The sequence below is a fragment of the Phoxinus phoxinus genome (genome assembly GCF_949152265.1).
Source record: "Phoxinus phoxinus genome assembly, chromosome: 16".
Lineage (NCBI taxonomy): Eukaryota > Metazoa > Chordata > Actinopteri > Cypriniformes > Leuciscidae > Phoxinus > Phoxinus phoxinus.
Genome location: NC_136891.1, coordinates 9,470,776 through 9,497,164, shown reverse-complemented (window position 1 = coordinate 9,497,164; position 26,389 = coordinate 9,470,776). Strand labels below are relative to the sequence as shown.

Sequence of the window (26,389 nt, the reverse complement as noted above, 5' to 3'; positions counted from 1 at the left end):
TGCCTTTTCGTGATTTCATAATCGCAATAATCCAAAACGGTTTAAGCACGATTTCCATGTTAATTGCGATTAATCATGCAGCCCTAATCTTTACTGTCACTTTTGAACAATTTAGTGCTTTTTGAGGTATAACAGCCTATTTAATTCTAATGGTTAGAGAGAGTATGGGAATCGGTCATGTAAAACTAAACTCTGGTGCAAGAAACCTTGACAAACATTATAAGTGATTTCAGTGGGGAAAATAAAATGCTCTAAAAGTGTAGAATATAGACCCTTTAAAACTAGTTGACGTGTCCTGAGCACACTCAAGTGTCTCAAATAGAGGATGAACAAATACCCTCATGTGCAACAAAGATCATATAAGACAAGATAGAGTGTGATCCAAGGCACATTTGACAATAATGCTAACTGAGATCTGGCAGCAGTTGTCTTAATTAAATCCCAACTGGCTGCAGGACCTTAATTACGAAGCAGAAGCCAGCCACGGCCATGTGACCCCAGCCTGGCCCTGTGCTAACACCCACTGCAAACTGCATTCACTCAAGACCATACTGCCTCCCTCGGTTTAATGCTATAAGTTCATTATACCGTCAATCATCCATCTCTAAGGATGAGAGTATATAAAATGCAAAAGGTCAGCATGAAGACTTATCTTTGTCATTTACATTAAAGATGCAACTGATCCATTCATCCTCTATTTGATGAATATTGAGAAATATGTGGAATTTGATCTTCATAAAAAAAGCATTATGAAGAGTACTTCACCTTCAAGGTTATATCAAGTGTTCTTTTTAGGGTGTTTTAAAGAGGAAAAAAGTAGTGTATCCAGTCATTCAACAACTCTATGGCTTTAACGGGCAAGCTGTAGTTAATCACGCTGTGCGCTGCACGGCTCTTAAAGTCAGCCCAGACTCTCAAGTCAGCCAAAGAGTCCGCTTCGGGGGTTTTCAGCAAGACTGCAGCCTGAGCATTTTTAAGCCATCGGGAAAGAACAATTCCTCAGTGGAACACAACCATATTCACATTTCGCAATTCGTTCTCAGACCCTATGGACTGTGTAATTGATTTAGATATTAATTTAATAAAAAATTATACAATCTCACTCGCTTCTTAAAGGGTTTTATTTTTACATATGTGGCTGGAAATAGAAATACGGCGCCTTCAAGACATAAACACTCATGTTAACTATACTTAATCAATGCTATAGTAAATGCTCATTCATCGGAACAATAGACCAACAAATAAATTCACTATTCATTTAGAGAACACTAAATATTAAAACAATTAAAAAAAAATCTACTAGCTGCAATAGTTAATGTCTAGATATTGAAGAAACAAAAGCAAACCATAATCAGAAGGGGGAAAAAAGAGAAAAGTCCACCTCTAGTCATAAAAATTCACATAATTCAAACACTGAAAATGATCAGGAGGACCATTCATACATTTGTGCAACTCCTTTTCATTAAGAATAAAGCATATTGGAAAATATTTCTTGAGCAAAAAAACACTTTTATACTTGGATCGTGATTAGCAGAACGTGTCGAGACCACGTGAGGAACCCCTTCAACGTCTTATTCCTCTTAAATCATAATTTCTTCCTATTAATTACAAGCTGCTTTGCGCTGGGTCCAACACTCTTCCTTTGCTCTGCGCCGAGCACCGTATTCCCTCGCGGACAGCGGAGAGAGCATTGATCAAATGAGAAAAGGGAAAGAAGAGGAGAAATTCTTCACATTCACTCCGGGGCTGGCCACGTGCCATGAAAACACTCCAGAGGCCCTTTCAGCACATGGCCGGTGGGAGGACGGGGGGGGGAAGAAGAGAAGGGAAGGAGAAGTGGGAGGGCTGGTTAATATTCTGACAGCACAACACAGTCAGACTGGATGCCGCAATGAAACTTCACCAAATTCCTAATGTGCTCCCACTGGCCAGCATGAGCAAGGAAACTGCACTGTCCTCTAGACAGCCCAAGAGGACCAGCAGCACACATATAGATGTGTGACGGACGGCAGTTGTAATGACCATCTTAATTGAACAAATGGTAATCGGATCATGTGCAAGAAAATGCATCGTGAAGACAGAATACTGGCCACCTGAGAAACAACAACTAGCATGTACTGGTAAATAGTCTGGATGATTCTATGCATCTGTCCATGAAACCCTGTTAGTCTTCATTAACCCTCTCTGGGAGGGCTGACAGGTGTGAGAACATTCTGATGGCCTAATGAAAGGGAAGGTCCTGTTGTCTGATGTTGACTGAGGCTCACCTGTTTCTCACACTGGTGCGAGTGTGTTTGGGATTGACACAAGGACAGGCAGAAAAAAAGACAACTGAATACTGAAGTGTGTTCAGCTGTTGTAAAACCTTCAATGCTGGTATGTCAATTAGGGATGCACCGATATGAACATTTTGGCCGATACCGATAACTATATTTCTTTTTATTACATGGCTTGGTTAAATTCTAATGTAGAATGCGGTCTGCTATTTCTTGATTACAGACCGCTGCTAAGTATAACAGAGCGTTGCCATGGACACGGTGTTCTTTAGCGGAACCAATACAATCGTTTTTAAATCAATAAACTCCTTTTTAAATCAATATTTTGTGCAAATTATACATTTATTTGGTAGGTAGCCATGTAATAAGCGGTATAATGTAAAGCGAGGCGGTTGTTATAGTGAATACACAACCCATTCAGGCTGATTCAAGACCCCTCCTGATGATCAGCCTGTCGGGGTTGTATTCGCTATAACAACCGCCTTACTCTACATTATCCCTTACATATTTGAAAGCCGATAACCGATATATTGGCTGATACATCTAAATCCAAATTTTTAGATAATTTTTGAGAGCCTGATTACAAAAACAAAAGTCTCATTATTTCCCAATCACACAATTATAATGATGTTCTCATTATAACTTTATGTAGCCTATATGACAGACTTGCGCTGCACATGTTGCACTTGTATTTTCCTTTTTTGAAGAGATTTCAAACATATTTCAAACAATTCAAAACCATCATAGTGAACAGTGCACATCTGAAGTGTCTCAGCTGAAGGAAATAATACATTATTTATCAGCTTTAATATAATCGAACAAATTTTCTTATCAGGCAGACAACGATAACATTAAAAATGATATCGGCCGATACCAATATGGTGGCAAATATATTGTGCATCCCTAATGTAAATGTTGGTAACACATTTAAGGAGATAGCATATTCAGAGTATAACATTTTTAATAATAATAACTAAAAATAATTACATTTGCTCATTTTTATATTCAGCCCTGTTGCTCAATTGTAGCTATAGTAGTAAACAATCTTTTATAATAACTTTTTACATGTCTTTTAAATGATTTTTTTGTTCCAGTGGGTTAAAAAAAATAAAAAATGATTAGGCTATATTGTGCTTAAAGGTAATAAAATACCCAAAAATCACTTGCAGTGTGATATATTTCCTGCAGTTGTGTGCTTCTAATATCCCAAAAGTTCCCAAAGATTTTTAATTTCAGAGAAATTCCAATTTTAAATAATTGGCCGTCCCGGAAAACCTGTTCACTTGTCGACTGTCACTGACGTAATATCCGCGTTATCCCTGGTTTCCGCTCAAGTACTGCCATAGTAACCATGGCGACAGACATGGACAACTGCGTAGTGCGTAATGTCTAGCTGCACGCTGTTGTTTCGTTCAAACATTATGGACCATGGCAAGCAGACTTTGGGGGAAAAGGAGAACTAAAACGAGGATCAATATCAGTGTGGTGTTTTCGAGATGCCGAGAGCTTCACATCCACGACTAACTTCGACTTGACAGAGACGCCGCTCTTGCATGTACTTTATTAGACAGGTGAGCAAATGTACATAAAACTAATCAATGTTAGCTCAACATGATGAAATGTTAGAATAGTCTCATATAGCCAACAAACTAACATTATAAATGTCAACACACTCAAATGCAGTTGTGTGTGATGGTGTAGACCAAGTGAAACATCGCTGCGTTACCTCACGTCTAATTCTTCTAATAAACTGACCTGTGTGAGTATTATTCAGCACTTGCGGGTTGTTCGGTAGATTAATGTCCTTATTCCTTCATATCCGCCAGGCTCGCGTGACTCTCTTGTGTGTGTGTGTGTGTGTGTGTGTGTGTGTGTGTGTGTGTGTGTGTGTGTGTGTGTGTGTGTGTGTGTGTGTGTGTGTGTACGCTGATATCTGGCTCTTATTAGCAATTGCGCCCTGCTTCATACCACAGTCATGATAAAAACATCAATGTATTCACTCATCCATAAACATTATTAGATCCATCGGCTTGACGACAAGTTCCATAATTCCGCAGGAAATTTTGCGTAGCGCCCACTAGCGACGAAAAAATTACATATTGTATCTTAAACTGACATCGTTTTTGAAACATTTGAAAAAATTCTTTAGGCAAAAAAAAATTAAAAATGTTTCTTTCTTGACAGCTTTCATAAGATTCACCTAATTTATGAAACATGTAAACTGGGCTTCCCTTGAAAGGTCAAAGAAAAAGAAGTGCACCTTGAAGGGGTGGAGTTTACGTGAACATGCCACTTCTTAGTAGATAAGACAGGTGCAGAGCATGTCCCACTAACCTCAGCACACACCCAAACCCTGGGACAATAATAAGGAAAGCGGTCAGAAATGCCAGTACCAGCAGTAACGTAACATAACTCTCAGACTAGGAAAACAGCAAAAAAAACACTCAGGGGTAATAAAAATGACGTCTGCAGGACAGCTGCCCTCTCTTTCGGACAGATGGGTCAACAAAGACCACCTGTTCAGTACATAAACCCTGAGATATCCCAAACTACACACAAAAGGGGCAAGAAAACGGTGAAGATTTAGTCAAACTCTGAATAAGAAATGTGCTCATGAAGAGATGCAAATTGCCCAGCATGGATGGAAGAATGGATGTTTTATTGAACCCCAAAGAGAATGTGACAGGGGAAAAAACATGGTGCAGAGCAGTCAAGTATTCTTTACCCTGAATACTGTGCAGACAAGACAAATGCTTCAACACAAAAGCCTTACATTTCTCAGTCACAACATCTGTTGTAATAAGTGTCTTTAAGCCCAGGGCTGACATATGCTTGTTTCTGCCCACTGGTCAACCTCAGGACAATGTGTGTTTTTTCATGTAGAGCATTAAATAGTGCATTACATTATGATTGTCTGAAATTCTCCACAAGATCAACACTAAATATAGGCTACTCTATTGAAAGAAAGAGCAAAGGTTGCTAGTTGTTCTATTCATTCATGTTGCAACTTAGAAAATTCACAAGAAGAATACTCATTTAGCTGATAAAAGTAGCTATAACGATAACCAGCATCCACAAAAGAGAGGACTGATGTGAGGAAAGGACATGAAACTAGTAAACAAGGGCACATTTCCACTGTAGAAGAAAAAAAATGGGGGGTTGATTTGCTGTAGACAGGACTAACAATGCATCAAAAATTATTAAAGTTAAATTTACTTAATTTGTTTTGTCCTGTTTTCCAGTAAAAATCCATTAAAATAAGAAACATTTACTTGAAGCAGAACTAAGTTAAAAGACTTATCAGACATGCATCTTAAGCATTTTTCTTACACAACCAGCTAATTGTTTTACCCCACTATAGTTGCTATATTTGTATAGATGTACATTGCTATATTTATGCTTCAAACAAGAAATAAAGTACCAAGAAAAGCATACTTAATTCAATTAATATCCTCAAACAAGATTCAAGAAAATTTCTAATTTTAAGGACGTTTGGATATTTTAACAGAGCTGACAAGCAGGTCACGGTTCAAAACGCATTCATTGAACTGATGGCAGCTTCAATGGAACCAACATTTCTCTCTCTCTCGCGCGCGCACGCACACACACACACACACCTCCACCCACACACACACGATTAAAGGCATCATCAATCAGTTCGACAGAAAAGTGCTGAAATGGCCAATCTCAAATTACAGTACTGGAGCACAGCAAAAACAAGTAATTCCTAAGATAAATATCCCAGAAAGAGAGACATCACACCATAAACTTCTAAAAGGTAAAATCCTCTAGTCAACCCTTCAACAATTTTACAGATATATGATAAGTAGATAGGAATAGGAGCGGGCTTCACTCAGTGATTAAAATAAACTTTAAGAGTGCTGGCCTGAATAATTGGAATATTAAAGGGGTCATGACATGGTTTTTTTTTATTTTATTATTATGTTCCCTTAGGTGCAATTATAGTATTACTATAGTTTTTTTTACAAAATTTTTTTAAAATGTAGTGATTTATGACCTTTTCCCACCCTGTTTCTCATCCTCTGATTCAAACAGTCTGTTTTGGGGGTGTTTCCCCTTTAAGAGTTCAGTGTTAACGCCCACTGTTATGATTGGCTAAGGTCAGTGCCTATGCATCAATTATTAACGCCCCCAGCCAGAACATTTGCGGATTCGGCGTAACTGTTTAATAGCGGGTGATGCATGCGAAGCGATGGCTCTTGCAATGATAAAACCTTATATGTTTGAGCCGGAATCAGAGGAAAATGAAGCATCACCACAACAACGAAGACTGGATCAGCCCGTGTCCACATGGAAAGTGAAACTATTTTGAATTAATAAAAAAAAATTAACCCGAGACACTTGAAAACGGATTATTGTTGCATAATTATCTTATAGCTTCATTTGCTAACAGTTTAACATTATTTAACTAATTCCAATGAAATGATAGGGTGTACCACATCTTTGAAGATGCAGCATTGATAAAGGCAACATTTTTAATTTTCTATCACATGTAACATTAGGCCTACTAGAAAGGCGACATATTTTCAAGATTCTCTTATACAAATGTGTTTATATTAGCCATGGTAAAAAGTAAGTTTGCGTCGTCGTCTTTGAGCAACCGTTTTCTGGCAAAGCCAATCATCATATTGGGATTTTTTCCTCAAAACAGTCATCCTTCAAATGTATAGAACACTGCCGTGACTGGGACGTCCGCAAAAAATAAAGTGCATCCATTTTTCCCTGACGACTGGATCTTTCAGCGTATTTAAAAAGTAGTTTAAAGTTTTAAATACATTACTTACAGTTTGCGTCGTCGTTGTTGAGCCCAGAATAGACGGCACGGACTTATCTTTGAGCAACAGTTTTCTGGCAAAGCTCAAAACAGTCTCAAAACAGTCATCCTTCAAATGTATAGAACAAACGCTTAAACTAACACTGCCGTGACTGAGACGTCCGCAAAAAATAAAGTGCATCCATTTTTCCCTGCCGACTGGATCTTTCGCAGCGTATTCAAAGATGTAGTTTGTCCACAGCCAGGAACAGCATCTGCGGCGTCGTAATCTCCCTGTACACACAGACCCACTCGCTGTCCGTCGACTGAACACTTGTGAGGCGCGCGGCGCGCGGGCGCGACAACGATACGAAATGAGCGTAGTTGCCTTGCGCTTAAAGCGTAGTTGTCTTGTTCTGGAGGCGGTCATATGCAAACGCTGGTACGTCACTTCGTACCGTGACGTCACTTCTTACCATGGATCCAGAACGAGCTGTATTTAGAGCTTGATTAAATAAATGATTTGTTTATAATGGGGAGGACGTCTTAAGCTATGAAACTTGCAGGACGTTTTAATGGTACAAAGACCTCTTATATACCAAAAGATCAAGGCAAATTTGGTTTCTCATGTCATGACCCCTTTAAGAACAGGAGAGAGGCCGCACTATGCATAAATTATCTTTTTATTTGCACAAACGCGTTTCGGCGCGTGCCTTCTTCAGTGTGCAGATATATGATACACAACGAGACACACCTGTATTAAAGATAGTCGTTCCAAAGATGATTTATCTGACAAAAACAGCTCACAATCTCATGGCACATCAACCATCTCAGAAAACAGCAAACTATGCTTCTGGCAAAGGATGGACATGAAAAATCATGAAGAAAACACATTAATTGTGTGACTCATTGTTGCGGTTCAACTTTAAAAATGTCACAGCAAACAACTAACACAGCAACAACTATGCGAACTTGCAAAGTCAGTTCTTTAAAATGAGAATGACTTGGTTGTATTTTTAAACTTGAACGTGAAGATTCAACTCTGAATTGTTGCGTACATAAGCAGGCAAGAGGCATTATGAGTCTGATTAAGTCATTCGTGATGCTGTTTTCTTGTTAGGTTTTTTTCAGGGATGTTCTCTTGGCTTGTGTGCTGTGAATGGCACAGCTTGAGGTGGGCAGAAGGCAGACGGGCTGCTGGGTTCAATCGTGCAGCTGGATTAGGCTGTGCTCAGATCTTTCAGAAGCACATGGGATGACATGGAGCTGCTGCATGGCGTACAGGCTGAGGGATCACGTGAAGCTTCTTAGCGGTGGCATGTTAAATAGGGAATGCAGATGTATCCTTTACATTCAATCCGATATTGATAAAAGGGCAAAAAGAGAGATTAAAAAAGACTTACTAGAGGCAAGCTCACATTAATGAAACATGAGAAAGAAAACAGTGCATGAGGGGGGGAAAAGCAAGTTGAGCCGACTAACCATAAAGAAAGAAGGGGGAAAATATCAGAGAAATAAACTTGTGCTTGTTCAAGTAGGCCATTTTTACGAAATGCCAAAGTGGGATATAACAGTATCTCAATCTCCAATAATGCGATTTGATCTCTCAAGGCCGTTTTTGATTAAAAGTCTTTAGAATCCAGAAGTTCAGTTTGATGGTTCCTCTATTGTCGGGTCTGTTTTGTTAATCGGCCACAAAAGCAAGAGAAGGTTTTACAGCCAGTGTCCAACAATCCAGTTTCAGGGTCCAGCTCTATTGTTGCACTCACAAAAGGGAGATGTTTTATTCACAATAGCAGGGCACTATATTATGTAGGGCATCGGGGGCCTGGCGACAAGGAATGCGGACCGATTGCCTCTCAACCTTCTATCGATTGTGCAGCTTTAGTTGCTTTTGTTTTTAATAGGCATCAGTGCATCAACAAATTCTAATTTCATTCAATGCCGCCAAAGCATCCTACTTGGATTTTGTGTGATACATTTTTTTTTATCTTCTAAGGTCATGTTCACTACAGCTATTAATTGAGATGCAAGATGCCGCCAGTTGGATTTTCTCTGATGTTTAACACTGAAGGATTTTGAAAACCTTGGAAAAAGGAATGCATTTGCTGATAAAGAAAAGTCCTTATCCAAGTCGTCTTTGAGATGGCTGTACAACTGTGCAAACTCATCAGAATTATGTGTTGTGATAACATTCACAGCTGTTTCAACACTCTACACATTAGAGTAATTATCCGTGTCCTCCTCCGCAGAGGCGAAATGCAAGCACCACGCGCTGCCCCTTAAGCTTCTTACAAACCCAAACTTCACATCGAAAAAGTGTCCTTTCATAGTGACAGCAGCCTAAAGGGAGAGTGCCTGCTGAACAGTCGTTCCAGCTACAGAAACAGCTTCACAGAGAGACGGTGGTAGAAAGGATGCTGTTGGACGACAGTAACGAATCCGTCGCTTGCTGTTGTGCTGTGTAGCAAGCCATCTTGAAAACAAGATGAGGGAAGCTGGCCAGATTCTAAACCGAATGCACCCACACACACATACAAAAAACATTTAATCTTTAATGCAGATGCTGTATCTGTGAAAAGGCCTTCATTTTGATGCAGAGATTCTGGACAGAATGCAGATATTGGGGATTCTTGTTGATCCCGTTTTTTAAAAACAATTCAAACACAAATGAGTGTGATCTCAAACGCTCCCATGCGTTGATCATTGTAGCCAATCACAGACATATCCGATGAGGACGTGAACACAATGTCCAATCAGAGGTGTTTACGATTCTGCTCAACCGCGCTCAAAGCGCCACAATATTTAAATTTCAGTATCGACTTGGTACTGAAGTCGGTACGTTCTCGGCTCCGAATTCTCAGCATGATTGGCTAACCGTGTTGGTAGAATGCGTGTAGTGACGTCACCACTCAGGATTGGTCACTTGTCGGAGACGATAGCCTTGTGGGTAAGTGCGCCGACATGTAGCGCCGTTGTGCTTCGGGCGACCCGAGTTCGAGTCCCGGCTCGTGGGATATCGTCTGTAAACTGACACATTTGCATTCCAAAAAGCTACGTTATCAGCCCCACAGTGGGAAATGAAACCATATCTGTATCGGCTGAGCCGGTTTTGGATGGAATGAAATGGTTAAGCAACGAGAACAGTTTGGCCCAACGGTGGAAAAGCATGCTAATGATTAAGAGTTGGATAGCTTTTTTAGCTCAATTTTTCACACATTTCATTGCCTGAAGTAAAAAATCTAAATGGGCCCAGCATAATTTTTCCACCTAGAGCTGTTGATTAACGGCTGCTGATTGACTGCAATTTAACCAACAAGAGGTGGAAAACTGTAGCATTGTTCCTTTCATAGGAAGTACAGATGAGCCCCAAGGCTTTAATGCATACTGCATTATGTTTGCAGAGAAAGATCACGAATAGGCAAAACTAACCAGCTGGTTACACCTCCCCAGCACTCTCCTGCAATTTTCTTGTTAATCAATTCAACAGACTTAGCACTTCACTGAAACAGATCACTGCCAGCTAATCCCATATTCCCATACTCTTGAGACATGAGCACTGGTCATGTGACAGTTCCCATAAGTGGTTTTCCAAAGTAGGATTTTTAGAACTAGGAATTATGACGTCAATTGAAATGAATCAAAAGCAATGCAAAAAAAAGAGAGAATCACTTTAAATGTAAATCCTCTAGTGCTAACATAACATTAAGTTCCTCCAAAAAAGGGAAAAGGGTGCATGGAACAAAAATGTCACATTCATGACCAGTCCTCATTAAGGGATACAGCATATGCAGTTGTGTAAATTAGGAAATCATGCAATAGTTAGACAATGCATTCACTTCAGGACAGAAAGACGTCCCATTTAGTACAAAGATGGATCACTAGCCTTTCTCAGATCCATAAATAAGCATATTTGGATTGACTACTAAGGGTAGAATATCACTCAATCACTTGATGACATTCATTGATTGAGAAGGCATAAGGTACAAACAACAGAGAACATAAGTTTCATGGCCAAAAACAAGTGTACTTTAGACAAATAGCTATGGGCAAAAACAAAAGCATTTTTCCAATGAAAAAAAAAGATCCCCAAAAAGCTCAATGGTCACCACTTTCACAGAATCTGAACAGGTGCTTACTGTGAGCACTATAGAATGGGTAAAGAAAACAAAACAAGGAAAATAAAGAAACCCAAGTAAACCAATATGGCAGATAGATAGTTCCTGCTACCTCTCAACACTTCAGAGACCCACATGTTGTAGAGTCAGCCAGGTGCTGAGAGGAACTTAGGCTAGTTACATGCCACACACAAAAGCAGCTCATATTTATTTTGGTATCCATATTAATAGGTTAGAGAGTTCACACTGCCCACACAAGCAAGCCTAGGTGCAAAAAGAGTTTCCGTTTCAGTGCTGAGCTCATTTTTACCATGCTTTGTGGCCTATCCCAAGTATAAGGGGCTTTCCTTGCCATTAATGTTTGGATAACAGGCCTACGCGTCCTTTGATCAAAAACAATGGCTAGTGCAGTGGCTGTGATAAACTTAAACATACTAACCAGTCCATCCAGTTTTTTTGTAATTGTTGCGGACAAAAATCCTTGATTATGCGGCACGTTTTCTTTAAAAATGCGATGGAATATGCGGGATATTTATGCAATTTTATGCGATGAAATTGCGGGAACTTGCAAAAACTGCGGTTTGATGAAAAAGAGAAAAAAATAAAGATTACTCCAACACCCTATTCACTAGGCTACTACTTTAATGTAAAGAGTCATTTCTTAGTACTTCCTATGATAAGCAAGCATACTACATCACATAAAGTGCTGGGAATATTTAAGTTCTCATCTTGTTTTATTTCAGACCTTAATAAACACATGGCTCAAACTTACAAAACATTGATGAGTCGAACAAGTTTAGCTATAGCTTTACAAAATGAATATGCTACAACTTCTGTAAAAATGACAATATGGTTGTCCAGCATCGACTTCCGCCTGTGGTCCAACACGCAGTTGCACGGAGGGCAAAATAATTTGCCCCCACTGTCATGTAACACACTGGGAAACTGCTTTGCGCGGTCTTTTGCGCTTATGTTTGTTGGTGAGAATGATTTGCGGGCTTCATCATGGTTTCATCAGCATTGCGGGGTTTGCAGCTTTTCAATGATGTTGCGTAATTACGTCACTTAATAACGTTCCCATGGCAACAGGGGAAATGGCTGCGCTTGTGTGAAGTAAACGCAACATTTTTCAACTTTCTGCTAAGATATGTGACTTTTTGCAACGAAAATGGGGGGATTATGAAATCATGCAAGCCCACATATTTTGCATATTTAGCATATAACTGAACAAATCAAACGAATATAAACCGGTAAAGACGGGGCCCCCTACTGGCATGGCCCATGGGCTGCAACAAAGTCAAGCCCAATGCTAAGTTCAGCCATCCAGTTTGCAATATCAAGCAGCATAACAAGCTGTTTTGAACAGCTAAAAATAACCGGAAGCCAGACAGATTTAATCAACAATTGGCCACGCCCACACTTGTGAAAAATAAAGTGGATAGGGTTTGGCAATATTTCAATAAAAATATTCTGCACTAGTAACCCAGAAACCTTAACCTGTGTAACAACTGCATGTTCACTGTAAAACAGACCTTAGGAGGAAAAGGTGACGTGCTACAAAAGTTCTTATGCAAATGTAACAGGAACTGTGGTGTATCTATAGATCCTATCAAACCTATTCATGACAAGCCTATTTTAAACACTCTGGAATGCTTATTGGCCTATAAAGCATCTGGGAAAAGACTTGGGCATAAGAGGTAATCAGAATCACTCAACTTGATGCTTGCCACTGAATCGGTTCATTGAAAATCCAACATGCAGAGAGCCGTGATGGCAGGTGTGATCATCATCATCCCTAGCAAAAGTAAATGAACTCCAAACAAAGTGACTGAATTTATAAGAGCAGCAACGGTAAAGGATTTGTGAAGACCATTCAAATGCAGTCAAACATGGAGCGATTTGTTCATAAGGGACCTACAAAGCCATGAGACTGTTAGATTTCACAATCACATGCATATCTGGAGCTAACAGACAGCGTTTTGCTCTAAACTCAGTCAGAATTTTGTATTTTCTTTATATTATCTAGTTAATTTTTATGTCTGATAGCACGAGATATCTATGGTGAAGAGGGAGCAAGGCTAGCCAAAACTTCATTTCTAAAACACCGGTCAAGCTAAGACAATGATCAGACCTACACCATCTGATTCGACGCCTACCAAAAAGCAAGCCTAAGTTTCAAGGTGACTGGCTAAAAGTAATGCTTCAGTGTCTCACTGACTATCAAAAATGAGTGTTAGGGGGAAATTATAATATCATCGATCATCTATTAATATTGCAAATGTGTCCTTATTATAGCATGTTACCTAAATAACCATGAAAAATTAAGACTGATGCATGATTATGTTCCATTTTGTGATAATCAAAGAGAAAACTGAATTCATCAACAGTTCAAATCCATCTATGTAACATTACAGAAACATAGGCCAGAAAAAAATATATAATGCAGTTTAAAGTACAAAACTGCATGTAACGAAACAAAGTCCATATATAGCCTGCAGTATAGCAAAATTATGTCAACCAAACATATTCAGAACCTGCTTCGGTACATTCAAAGCACAGATATTAAATTGCGTTATGAACTTGCTTTAAAGAAAGTACAAATCAGCGGTAATCCACAATGATTAAATGCATTCTCGATTGCTGTTGCTTTATCTAAATTCCTCTAGAAACAATGTGGTGGTAAGAGAGGAGTGCACAGGATGAGTCTGAGCCACTGAGCCAAGAGTAAGTGCAACAGGATGAGTCTGAGCCACTGACGTCAAAGATAAAGAACTTTCACAGAGGGCTCTGTATCTAAATGAGAGATAAAATGGAAAATATAATAGGTGACAGGGTGTAATAGAGAGAGAAGGGTGGGGGTGGGGGGCAGATTAGGTAGACACAGTATCTCTACCAAAGAGAGTAATTACATAAGGAGAAAAGGAAAAGTTTAAATGGCCCCTTCAACACAATTGCGCTCGCATATTATTCTGTTCTGATTAGGCATGAATATTCTGAGAGGACTTGTCTTTTCTAATGGCAGAAAGAAAAAGCGAGAGCATACTGATGAATTCATATGGACACTTTTCAATCTACAAAACTCAGAAAGCCTTGATTAGGCCTAAAGATCAGAGCAGCCTGATTTGAATTTGCTTGAAAAGACACAAAAGTGCTCAAGAGTTCAGTTAACATGCACTAATGAAAAACAAAAATGACATGACTTATTCAGGTCCATTCAGTTAGGCTATCTTGAAAGACACTTTCATGATCTATGAACCAGACAGCAGTGTTACTGACCTGGCCTTCCTGGAATGTTGGAAATCATGACACAAGCCTTTCAGGGGGTTGGTTAAATTTAGTTACTAACCTAAAGTATACACAACCAGCCACAAGTTGACACTACTCATTCTTCACAGCTACTTTTTCCACATTTCTTTTTTTTTTTAAGTTAAAATATTAAGTAACATAGACGGAACACGGAAGTATGGAAATTACGCTTTTTACAGCATATTGAATGAGTTATATTATGCATGCTGGACACTGGATAATTTTCATTCACTAATTAGACCATTTAAAAAGAGTTATCATTTATAAAAATGAACTAAATAACAAAATAAATAAATAATTTAGCTGTGTACAGAAATTCAAGCCCAGGCACTTTTTAAGATCACGAGAAACAAATGCATGCAAGTGTATCCAAACTTTTGTCCCATTTGATTCACAGAAAGGTTGTTAATACAATTAGGTTAATTCCTCATACACATAATAAACCTACGGTCGTGTCACACAGTTAAAAGCTTGACACTTTCCAACACATGCTCTTGATGAGTAACAGTCTGGGTCTTAAAATCACACAAACCACACCTGTTATGGCTAACAAACATGAACATTCGCCTCCGCTCAATCACTCCCGAGCGAGAGACAATCCTGTTTTTGACACATGAGGCAACCCACGTACATCTGAGGTGCTTTACTATGCAACACCACAGTTCGTGGGAAGACAGGCCAAATAATACAGAAGAGATTAATCTAAACCTAAGGGGAAGGTTATGTCATATCATCCTAACTCTGTTTTAAGGGCCGCTTGTTTCTGCTGAAGGCTGCCAACAGCTGGCTCTTTCTTCATATGTCTTTAGTGGGAGTGTGGGAGGAAATACTTAGTTATTCTGATAATCAAAGCAAGGCTTGAACATTTTAACACATGCTCTCACCAGATCACCAGACACTGGGAACATGCCTACATCACAATGTAATGTAATGGATCCAATAATCCTTAGTCAATCAGTTAGCAAACAGTGTATGACTAGTGTGTGTGTGTGTGTGTGTGTGTGTGTGTGTGTGTGTGTGTGTGTGTGTGTACATTTTAAATCAGTGTCAAACGTCACTACAATTAAAAAAACTAAACAGCAATATTTAAATCTAATAATAAAGGCAGGGAAATTACTGATTAGAATTGGCATTGTCCTCTAAAATGAAGCCAATGTGTTAAAACATTTTTATTTGCTCATTTTCTTCATAACATGGACAGAAGTGTCAAAGTAGTCACATAAGCTCAACTATGCTTAGATGATGCATCCTAAACAAACAAGATCTATCAAGTTCAGTGCCATGCTGCATTGCAACAACAGCATATTTACATGATACTTCAAATGCAGATAGGCATATATATACATATGTGCGTCTTTTCCTCACACCCCATATCAAGTAACGTTATGCAATTGTACAGGCGCTCAAATTGATTTTACTAATTGATCAATTTAGCTGTAATAATTTGAATGATTACTTTTAACAGTACAAAAAAATGAATTGCCGTACAAATTCTAGGACAATATATATCATTAACAGCATTTATTTGATCAACTGTTTGTTTCTGAATTATTTATAGGCAGTGCGCAAATAGCCACGCATAATTTTTCCCCCAAACAAGAAGAGCAGCGCATATATAAATGCCTTTGGGTTGAGATTAAACTAGATTTTACTTACCTCATGGTGATTTCCGCGCTATTTATTCGGTGTTATATAATTTCAGAGAGTTTGCAAAGTTCGCACTTGATCACAAAAGATATGAATGAAACGCTGCAGGACCAGAGAGAGTTTGTATCGCGAAAAGTAAAAAATAAAAATTAAAGTAAATAAAAAAAAATAACTAGCTCTACATGATCTACCGCATTGCAGCTGTATGTGGATGCTGCAGCACACAAAAAATGTAAGTGAGAATGTAATTTTCTGTTTGGTCTTGCAAACGCCTGATCTTCTAATAGCGGCAACGTGCCGCTGGGATCCCCTTCTACAGCCACAGCACAGACGCATAGCTTTACTGGCCTACGTCACCACGCAAGCGACGCACAGGTCACGCCCCCGATGATAGTTTTTGTACAGACAGTTTGTATAGTTTTTAGATTTAGACAGACTGATATGTAAAATATTAAGATAAAGGTAAAACTGAATATACATTGTGTGTGTGTGTGTGTGTGTGTGTGTGTGTGTGTGTGTGTGTGTGTGTGTGTGTGTGTGTGTGATGGTATTATCGATTTTAAAAAATGGGGGCAAAAAAAATACAATTATTATAATTGATAGTGCATTTGATCACATTAATTCAAGCCTTTAGCATTTTAAGATGCTTTAAAATTGCTAAGTGTATGTCATCATCTGACTATAATCTGTGTGCTGTCAGCTGTTCATAAAAAGAGCCAATGGTGTGCTTGCTTTGATGGCAGGAGTGAAGGATCTGATGGTTCATCACAAGTGTTCAAACCTTGAGACCTGGGCCCCACATCTCAGTTACCAGATCAACTACCACTGTCACTCATGCATCTCTGATTCTAATGAACTCTATGAATATTTGGGTTTATGTGGCTAGCGTCTATGACTGAAGGCAGAATGAAAGGGAAAGCATTTGGGATACAATGTGAATTTTTTGGTTTAAATATCCAGGCTTTTAAAAAAAAAGGTCTACACTGCCATCTACTGGTGCACTCTTATGCAATTTGGTACACATCACATGCTAAAACATTCTCGTGTCTTTTTTTTGTATCACGGTTATGCCATTGCTTTTTAGACCATATTTAGTGGTTAATTCTGTGTTTAAGTTATGTGTCACAAATCAAGACAAATGTCTTTTAAAAGCAGTAAAAAAAAAAAAAAAAAAAAACATTAACAAAGATTTATAATTTGCTTGTACTGTTTTTTGAGATTTGAAAATTACACTCTATTTCGGTAAATTGGGACACATTTTGCCATTGAGATTATTGGGGGAAAATGACCCAATTATTCTGAATTAATGAATTAACGGTTCAAAATAACAGTTTTTTTTATATACACGTCAGTGTAGCTGTCGTTCGCCGGCCGTTTACGGGAAATATTCTAAGTTAGTGCTTGTCTTGGATACGACGAGACGGTTGTTTACCAACAGGAAGCGCATGTAGCTCAAAATACCGAATCCTCTCCTCTAAATCGCATTCAAATCACATGACATTTTGTGTCTTACTAAATTCATTTGTAACTAGAATGTGTAATCATTTAAAACTTGCTATTCCAATTGCTATGCCTATGTACCTAACTTAACCATGTAAATTCTATTTAGCAATTTCTATAGTATTATTTTAAATTAAGTAATCTCAAATAATCCGCCTTGACTAGTGGTTTAAAAAGTCACAGGTACCACGTGACAACGCGGATACTAAGCCCCGCCTTTCTTTTCATTCTAATCGTCATTTCTACCGCTCATTCTATTTCTATAAACCAATCACAGTCCTCAAATCAGACCACGTACACTACGTAGTGATTGCTCGTCAGTGTGCACGTTTTATATTGGCCAGTTCAGCTGCCGACCAATCAGAGTGCGTTTTTCTACGACTCAAAGTGGCCATATTTTATGCCACCTGGGTTTTACTTCTAACAGCTGTATATTGCTACGCCTCTAAACTATTTACTAAAATACCCTATATTTAGTGTTTATTACATCATGCCTTATTACCAGACGTGGGAAGAATTTGCGCGAGCTGCAGAAAAACTTTATTTGACGGACCCGATGAAGGTAATTGATAAACAACCTTTTATTTGTTGGCTACCGGCTACATGCACATATTTTACAGTCCAAAATAAACTTAAATTGGGTCAAATGTATTGTAGAGCGAATTCGAATTGTTGTCTGTAAGTACAAACACAATATCGTGTATTTCAATGCCTTAAAATGTAACTGTCACCCAGAGAAAGACTGCCGTATTCAAACCTTACATGTAAGTTGCTGATGCACTGTAACTCTCTTGTTAATGTTGTTTATTCAGGTCAGAGTGGTTCTGAAATATCGACACTGTGATGGAAATCTCTGTATGAAGGTCACAGATGATGCTGTGGTATGTATGTTTTTAGCCCTTGCAAGAAGACTGTTGTTTTTTTTTGTGGTCTTGAGTAGATCATGTTAGATTCACTGTACGTTTCTTCTTAGTGTTTACAGTACAAGACTGACCAGGCCCAAGATGTAAAGAAGATCGAGAAACTGCATGGGAAGTTGATGAGATTAATGGTCTCCAAAGAGACCCACAGTGGATCCATGGAAACTGACTGAATGAATGATTGAAAGGACCTGTTGGGATTGGACAGTTGTTTGTTACTCAATCTGACTGACATTGAAGAGAGACGGATCTACAGGAGGATGGAGATGAAGTTTGGTTGATGTTTATTGACTGTATACTGAGAATGATCAAGATTATGCTCGTTTGGAGAGCAAGCAGCAAGACAAGAGGAAACATCCTATACAAGATGCTGATATTTGTGTTCTTATTCCGGAGGTCGGACAACGTTGTAATGGTTATACAGTTGTTTCAGTTGGTCTGCCTACTATTTAATGTTTGGAAAAAGTGGGTTTTAACTGCACCAACATCAAGGGAATACATTTCGAAACAGGACCTTCTTAATTTCTTAGGATTTTATTGTAATCTAGTTTGTATGTCTATGCATGATCATGATGTACATTGAACTAAATAAATTGCTCTTTTTTTTCCATCTTACTTTCTAACAGCATTAGTCTACAAAACATTTAACAATGCTTTTACAGTTAAATCAAAAAGCTAACTTATTCATTTATTTCAATACTTGATTATATATGCTGACACCCAACGTTTGTGCACACTGCACAGTAACATCATTTTAATCGATTTTTTTTAAACAATGTTAACCTTTGTTTTTATATTTGCCAGGACTTCAGTGTTTGTAGATGAATACAGTAGCCTACTGTTCTTAACATAACGTTATGGCTTAAAACTAGCCTACCTGTTGACTAATGACCAATAAGTATTACCTGTCATGTTTAAAATGTTATTTTTTAGCATATTTCCTCATGGGGGAAAAATTAAGGATGTACTACCACAGTTATAAATGTACTAAACTTGTCTAGCACATATTGTCACATTGAATAGAACGTTACCTTTTGGTGTGGTAACGTTACCACAATGGATGAAGTATTTTGTGAGTAGGCCATCTTAAAGTAGGGAGATTTTCAGCTTTGTCGGTCCACAACTGCAGGTAACCTTCACCTAAAATATTATGGTGATACTAATATGTTTGTGTAAAAAAGGTTATGAAAATAATTTGTTGTCAGACATACGTGTTTTACCTCAGAAAACCCGTCAACCCTTCCCAAGCACTAGTTTGCTTGTCCTCCTGTCAGACTCTTAGTGCGCGCGCACTGCTTCAGTCCAAGTCAGTTTATTTTTATTTTTTTCAATAACGTTTTTTTCGCGAGTAACTTCGCGCTTTCAGTCTTTCCCACACACACCAGAGCCGTTAAAAAGAACCCCGGCTAATATTATTTATAAAAGCCGTTGGGGAAAAATGGCTCTACGATCAATCATTAATTGCGTAAGTTAAATGTTTGTCAGTTTTAAAAAAGGTTTATTTTTGTTACTTTTTTAATGTTTTGATAAAATAAAATAAAAACAAAACGTCTTGAAACCATTATCTAACTTAATTACCGTGTCATATAATAACTACAATCAAAATACAATATCATGAAATGTGAAAACGTTTGCTTGGTGTGCAGTTAGCTTTACTAAAATAAAACCACTACTATTATCTGAAAGAAGGACGTAAACAAATTTCACACAACAGAATAACAGACATGTATTTTCCACGAGTGAGAAAAGCGCCTTTGTGACTACATTTCCCATAGTGCATTGGGCTTATGTTACTGCGTCTTGGTGCTAAACGGTCACACAGCAACTTTGCTACATTGGGGTGAGTGAGTATCATGTCTGGTGTTATTAATCATGGCGTTTTTGCATGTTTTACCTAGTAACTTTGTTAACTAATGTTCATTTACAACAATGTTGCTATCCCTGATGTTGATGTAGCTCCGTTTTTTTTTTACATATCTTTTCATGAAATTAAACTGATTACGCAACAACTTCATTGTTATAGCCTACAGCTTTTAATAATAACTTTATTAGGGTAAATTGATTTGCAAGTAACTTCTGTGCAGGTTCTGTTAGCGACTCGTCGTTTATTTTCTTTCAAGATAAATATTGAGAAGAATTTAGCAATTGCTATAATTCCACTATAATCATCTATTCTAGCCTGTTAGATTAAATAAATTATTATTCAGATATTTTTTTTATATCATTTAACTGCATAAAAAAACTATTTGTCAGGTGAGGTTATGTCGCATGATATTTCTGTGAATAATTCATAATTAGCATAACAGCACAGATCAAATCAGATTGCTATTCACAGGGTGTTTACTGTGCATTATGAGTTAGACAGAGAAAAGCTTTGTCATGCATTGTGACCCACATGTTGTTACCACCGAGCTTTGTCCACCCTAATCCCAGTGCTGGGAATGTTGTGCAACAATAAACCTTTGCTCCATTTTCTTGCGTGCATGCATTAAAATCATGTTGCCTAGACTAGTGGAATGAAAGGTTGCTGGTTCAAATTCTGCAAGGGGTGATCCATGAGCTAGCTATCATTGAGCAAGACATGTCAGGTTAAATCTAGTTGATAATAACTATTATTTGCTTTATTCCAGGCCCGTAAACCATGTACATAGAGTTGGCAGTGGCATTGGGGGTCGGAGCAGTGGTTGCTCTGGTATTCCTGAAGAAGAGAAAGAATGTCCTGAAAGCTCAGGATGGGTGGTGGGGTGTGGGAGCTTGTCCCCAAGAACCTGAGGACGATAGTATCCGCCCGTTTAAAGTTGAGACAACTCCAGAAGAGATTGAGGTAAATCCTGATGTCATCATCAGAATAACATTTTGAATAATTATTTCAGTGGAGATATACTTTTTGGATTTGTCTTAAGAAAAAGCTCCTTTATATTCCTTAGGATTTGCACCGCAGGCTGGACCAGACCCGCTCCTTTCCTTCTCTTGAAGATAGTCAGTTTAACTACGGCTTCAACTCCAAATACCTTGATAAGGTTGTGTCTTATTGGAGGAACGATTTTAGTTGGAGCAAACAAGTGGATAAACTGAATAAATATCCTCATTTCAAAACCAAAATCGAAGGTGAGTCTTAACTAGTACACAGCTATAGAGAGAAATACACATCTCTGCATCTTGGAAAAAATTCTGCTGATTTCTAAAAACAATCTAATTTGATGATGCTTAATTCAAAATTTTCCAAAAAAACTTTCAATCATGTACATTATTTTTTACAAACGTGAAAAGATGATTTTTTTTACTGCTCTAATCAAAATAGCAAAAGCAGTCAAATGTCAAAGGTTTCATTGTAATGACAAAAAGAACTAGGCCTATATAAAATGTATATTTTAACTTTTTTTTTAAACAATTTGCAAATGAGTGTTCAAATACTGTCAAAGAACTTTACATAAACACAAGTAGTAAAAACTTGGAAGTAGTAAAACATAAAATGTAATTAAATATAAACTTCAAAAATTCACTGTACATTCACCTCTGATGTATCAGGATTAGGCCTAACATAATTTTTTATACATGTGAAAATCAGCAGAGAATTAAACAAATAATTCTAACATGGCTCAGAGAAAGATAGGAATCATGGCCACCATGTTCATGGTAGGTCAGGGGCCACCAAACTCGGTCCTGGAGGGCCGCTGTCCGGCAGAGTTTAGCTCCAACCAGGTCCAACACCTGCCTGAAAGTGTCTAGTATGCCTAGTGAGACCTTGATTAGCTGGTTCATGTGTGTTTAATTGGGGTTGGAGCTAAACTCTGCAGGAGAGCGGCCCTCCAGGACCGAGTGACCCCTGATGTAGGTTGTCTACAAACCGGAAGGTTGGTGGTTCTATCCCCGGTTTCACCTGACCAAGTGTCGAGGTGTCCATGAGCAAGACACGTAACCCCAGCTGCTCCCGACGAGCTGGATGGCGCCTTGCATGGCTGACACCGCCGTCGGTGTATGAATGAGTGAATGTGTGGCAATATGTAAAGCGCTTTGGTGGCCATGGGTCTGTTAAAGCGCTATATAAATGCAGTCCATTTACCATTTCAAATGGTTGTTGAAAGCAAAAATGCTATGAAATGCACATCATGTTTTAGTGAGAAAATTGGCACTATTTTTGGAATCATCACCACAAAATTAGTAAGAAAATATATTCAATTTTATTCAGTAAATATCATCCAGGTGATACTTACCGGTATTATTTTTCACAGATAGACATATATTATAGTAGTACACTACAACAGATTTCATTGTTGTCCTGTGTTGTATTGTCCTCCATCCAAAAAAGGTATTGATATTCACTATGTTCATGTGAAACCGAAGAACCTGCCAGAGGGAATCCGCGCAGTACCTCTGATGATGGTCCATGGATGGCCAGGCTCCTTCTTTGAGTTTTATGGGATCATCCCCCTGCTTACGGAGCCGGCCAGCCCTGATGACATAGCCTTCGAAGTCATCTGTCCCTCAATACCTGGTTATGGTTTCTCAGAGGCCCCACATAAGAAAGGTAAATGGCAAACAACCCAACCCAAGAGATATTTAATTGTTTCAAAAACATGTAAATTGGTCTGTTTTCCATACAATTCCATTTTATATTGATCATAATGTGTTTTGCACAGGGTTCGACTCTGTATGTGCAGCGCACATATTTAATAAACTGATGAAGCGTCTTGGTTTTAACCAGTACTACGTTCAGGGAGGAGACTGGGGTTGGCTTATTACCACTAATATGACCCAGCTGGACCCCAAGTATGTATAAAAGCATTGGTTCTCAACTTTTTTGACTTCAAGACAATATTCAAATGCCCTCCTATTTTAACTGATACGTACCTTTGGTACTTAAATCAACATTTATTTAAGATTATGTTAAAAGAACAACATTGATTTTAAGACTTCTTGGGGCCCCCTGGAGGTTTGCTGAGGCCCCCTAGTGGTTGGGAAACACTGTATTAAAGTATTTAATCTCATTGAAAACATCAGATAGAATGTAGTAAATTAAAGTCAGATATATTAAAGGAAGATAATGTGTATAGAAATAAAAAAGATGTCAAGTACTTTTGTTGTTCACCTTTGTTTTTAGTGCTGTGAAAGGCCTCCACGTTAACTTTGCTCCACCTGCAAAACCAGGCCTTCTCATGATGTTGTCTATACTTTTTGGTCGACGCTTCCCCAAACTCTTTGGCTTCACTGAACATGATGTGAAACGCATTTTCCCTTGCATGGAAAAGCTTGTAGTGAATAGCTTGAAAGAGACTGGATACATGCACATACAATCCACTAAACCTGACACTGCAGGTGAGAGACATATTCAAAGTGAATTAAATGGATAAAAATGTGCATCTTTGAATGGAGTGCAACAGTCCGGTCGTGGAAGTAAAAACATACATTTTCTCCATAGTGAAATTGATCAATAACTTATAAATATTTAAAATACCTACTATGAGCTACGAGGTTGTTAATCCATGATATGTGCTTCTGCTGAAGCCGCCAGCCCACATTATTTCAGGTTATTTTTTTAAATAATTGTTTAACAGTAGCCTGGCTAACGCCAGACCCAATTCTCGTTGAGACTTGGGTCTGGGAACCACATGTTCATTTTCTCGTATTTGAGGCGTGGTTTACGAATGCCCGGCGCCGTTTATTGGGTGCTAAGAATGTCTATCAAATGCGCATGTATAGCTCATAGCCAATCGTTTCCATTATACCAGATGACGTATGTAGAGCGAAAGAAATTAGACAAGGAAGAAGACGATGGGTAAGATATTTTTTTGTAAACAATGACGTTCAGCGACTATTGCCGTTTGTGCAAGATAAACATGAGGGTCGAAGGTATATATGGATAAAAAAATGCCCATCCCTAGTTTATATATATATATATATTATTATTATTATTTTTACTACTTTTGAAAATGAATAGTTTTATATTTCTCTGTTCGCAATGCTTCATGGGATTGTAGTTTTTTGTGTTTTTTTCTCACTGTACCTAAGCTGTACCTTTGTCTTTTTGTGTACATTTAAAAAAAAAAAAATCCTTTAAATCAAAGTTTGTAGTGTTATGATTCACATTGACTTTAAAAAAAATCCCTATAGGAAAAATGAATGGAAAAAATACCAGAACCAGTGCCACTGAATAAGGGGGCGGGCACTGTTGCACTCTATAGACTCCACATATGAATCTGTTGTGACATTGGTCCATTGGATTATATATTTGGTTTAGTGTAACATATAATTTGAAGCTTGACTGTATTGCACAGGCCGTGGATTGAACGACTCTCCTGTTGGTTTGGCTGCCTACATTTTGGAGAAATTTTCAACCTGGACTGATCCTGAATTTAAGAAACTTGAGGATGGTGGACTGGAGAGGTAGTACTTTTTTAATTACATTTTTTTAGCTTCATTAAAAAGTCAGTGAATGGCGTGTTCAGTTAAATAATCTGTTGATTCCCCAACAGGAAGTTTTCTCTTGATGATCTACTGACGAATGTGATGATCTACTGGACCTCTAGGTGCATTATATCCTCCATGCGCTTCTACAAAGAGAACTTTAGCAAAGGCTTAGACCAGCCCCATGCGAAGTAAGAGAAATACAGGCTTTGATTAACATGAAGCTTAATTGTTTATTCAATATAGTGTTCCCAAAAGTGTTTGGAGATATTTGACACAGGAACTGCTCTACATGTAAATATGTACACTACCATCTGGGATTGGTAAAGAGTTAATGTTTTTAAAGTTTCTTATGCTCAACAAGGCTGCATTTATTTAATGTAAAAACAGTAATATTGTGAATTATTATTGCAAATTAAAATAATTGTTACTTTTTTAATATATTTTAAAAAGTAATTTATTCCTGTGATGGCAAAGCTGAATTTTCAGCAGCATTACTCCAATGTCACACGATCCTTCAGAGATCATGCTAATATGCTGAATTAACATTTCTAATTATCAATGTTTGAAGCGGTTGAGCTGCTTAATGTTTTTTTTTTTTTTTTTGGATATCGTGGTATTTTTTTTCTGGATTTTGTGATGGATAGAAATTTAAAAAGAACACCATTTATTTGAAATTGATTTTTTTGCCATCACCCAGTAAATAAATGTATTGTCCCCTTGCTAAATTGATTTAATAAAAAAAGATAACATTTTACTGACCCCAAAGTTTTGAATGGTAGTGCATAATACAAAAATCACTTCATTAATGTGCTATTTCTCTTTCACCCAATAGGCTTCCAGTTTACGTTCCAGCGGGTGTGGCCTCTTTCCCCAATGAGTTGATGCACACCCCTAAATTGTGGGTGACACAGAAATACCGTAGGCTCAAGACTTACACTCCCATGGCCCGTGGGGGCCATTTTGCTGCTATGGAGGAGCCGCAGTTACTGGCAGAGGATGTTCAGAACTTTGTCAAGATTGTAGAGAAGAGAAAGAGGAAATGAGTAATTCTATGTCATCTTATTCCCATCCATGGGACTCTCATAAATGCATATAAACAGTGATGACCATGAAGTAAAAAAAAAAACAACCCTTGGACTACAACAATCTGCTAATCAACACTATTATGAACAAATGTATTACATTTATTTTTAGGTACAGTAATAGCGCTGTTTAATGCTAGTAACATACTACGGAATATGTGCCTTTGTTTATTGTAATTAAATAGTTATATATTGACAAGAGCTTACTTTTGATTTCAGTGTGATTATTTATGAAGATGCTGAGGTGCTTTATTGTAATTAAATAATTATATATTGACAGGAGCTTGCTTTTGATGTGATTATTTATGAAGATGCTGAGGTGTTTCAACAGTTTTTGAATAGGACCACAAGATCAATA

At 38.0% G+C, this 26,389-nt stretch overlaps 3 protein-coding genes across 7 annotated transcripts in view; 2 read left to right on the top strand and 1 right to left on the bottom strand.

Moving 5' to 3' along the window:
• Positions 1-16,507, bottom strand: part of enah (ENAH actin regulator) — a gene marked incomplete at its 3' end in the record, with an annotated part of 102,787 nt that extends 86,280 nt beyond the window's left edge. For 3 of the 4 annotated variants that reach the window (XM_079639621.1, XM_079639623.1, XM_079639628.1), the window contains exon 1: positions 16,131-16,453. In XM_079639621.1, coding sequence (XP_079495747.1) covers positions 16,131-16,135 — 5 coding nt within the window. In that variant the 5' untranslated portion in view covers positions 16,136-16,453. Of the gene's footprint in view, positions 1-16,130 lie in introns of all 4 variants that reach the window. The other variant, XM_079639619.1, reaches the window with a different exon arrangement.
• Positions 16,508-17,983: 1,476 nt separating this feature from the next.
• srp9 (signal recognition particle 9) lies at positions 17,984-19,985 on the top strand. The gene is made up of 3 exons (XM_079639633.1): positions 17,984-18,183; positions 18,434-18,502; positions 18,595-19,985. The coding sequence occupies exons 1-3, from the start codon at positions 18,112-18,114 to the stop codon at positions 18,712-18,714; spliced, it is 261 nt and encodes an 86-aa protein (XP_079495759.1). The 5' UTR covers positions 17,984-18,111; the 3' UTR covers positions 18,715-19,985.
• A 245-nt stretch (positions 19,986-20,230) lies between these two features.
• Positions 20,231-26,306, top strand: ephx1 (epoxide hydrolase 1, microsomal (xenobiotic)). 2 transcript variants are annotated; one of them, XM_079639631.1, is made up of 9 exons: positions 20,231-20,385; positions 21,172-21,365; positions 21,469-21,649; positions 22,851-23,069; positions 23,182-23,311; positions 23,643-23,857; positions 24,817-24,925; positions 25,015-25,137; positions 25,782-26,306. In XM_079639631.1, exons 2-9 carry the CDS (start codon positions 21,183-21,185, stop codon positions 25,990-25,992), a joined length of 1,371 nt encoding a protein of 456 aa, XP_079495757.1. In that variant the 5' UTR covers positions 20,231-20,385; positions 21,172-21,182; the 3' UTR covers positions 25,993-26,306. The 2 variants fall into 2 exon arrangements, with proteins under 2 accessions (XP_079495757.1, XP_079495756.1); XM_079639630.1 differs by having other exon boundaries at positions 20,308-20,381.
• Positions 26,307-26,389: the final 83 nt, after the last annotated feature.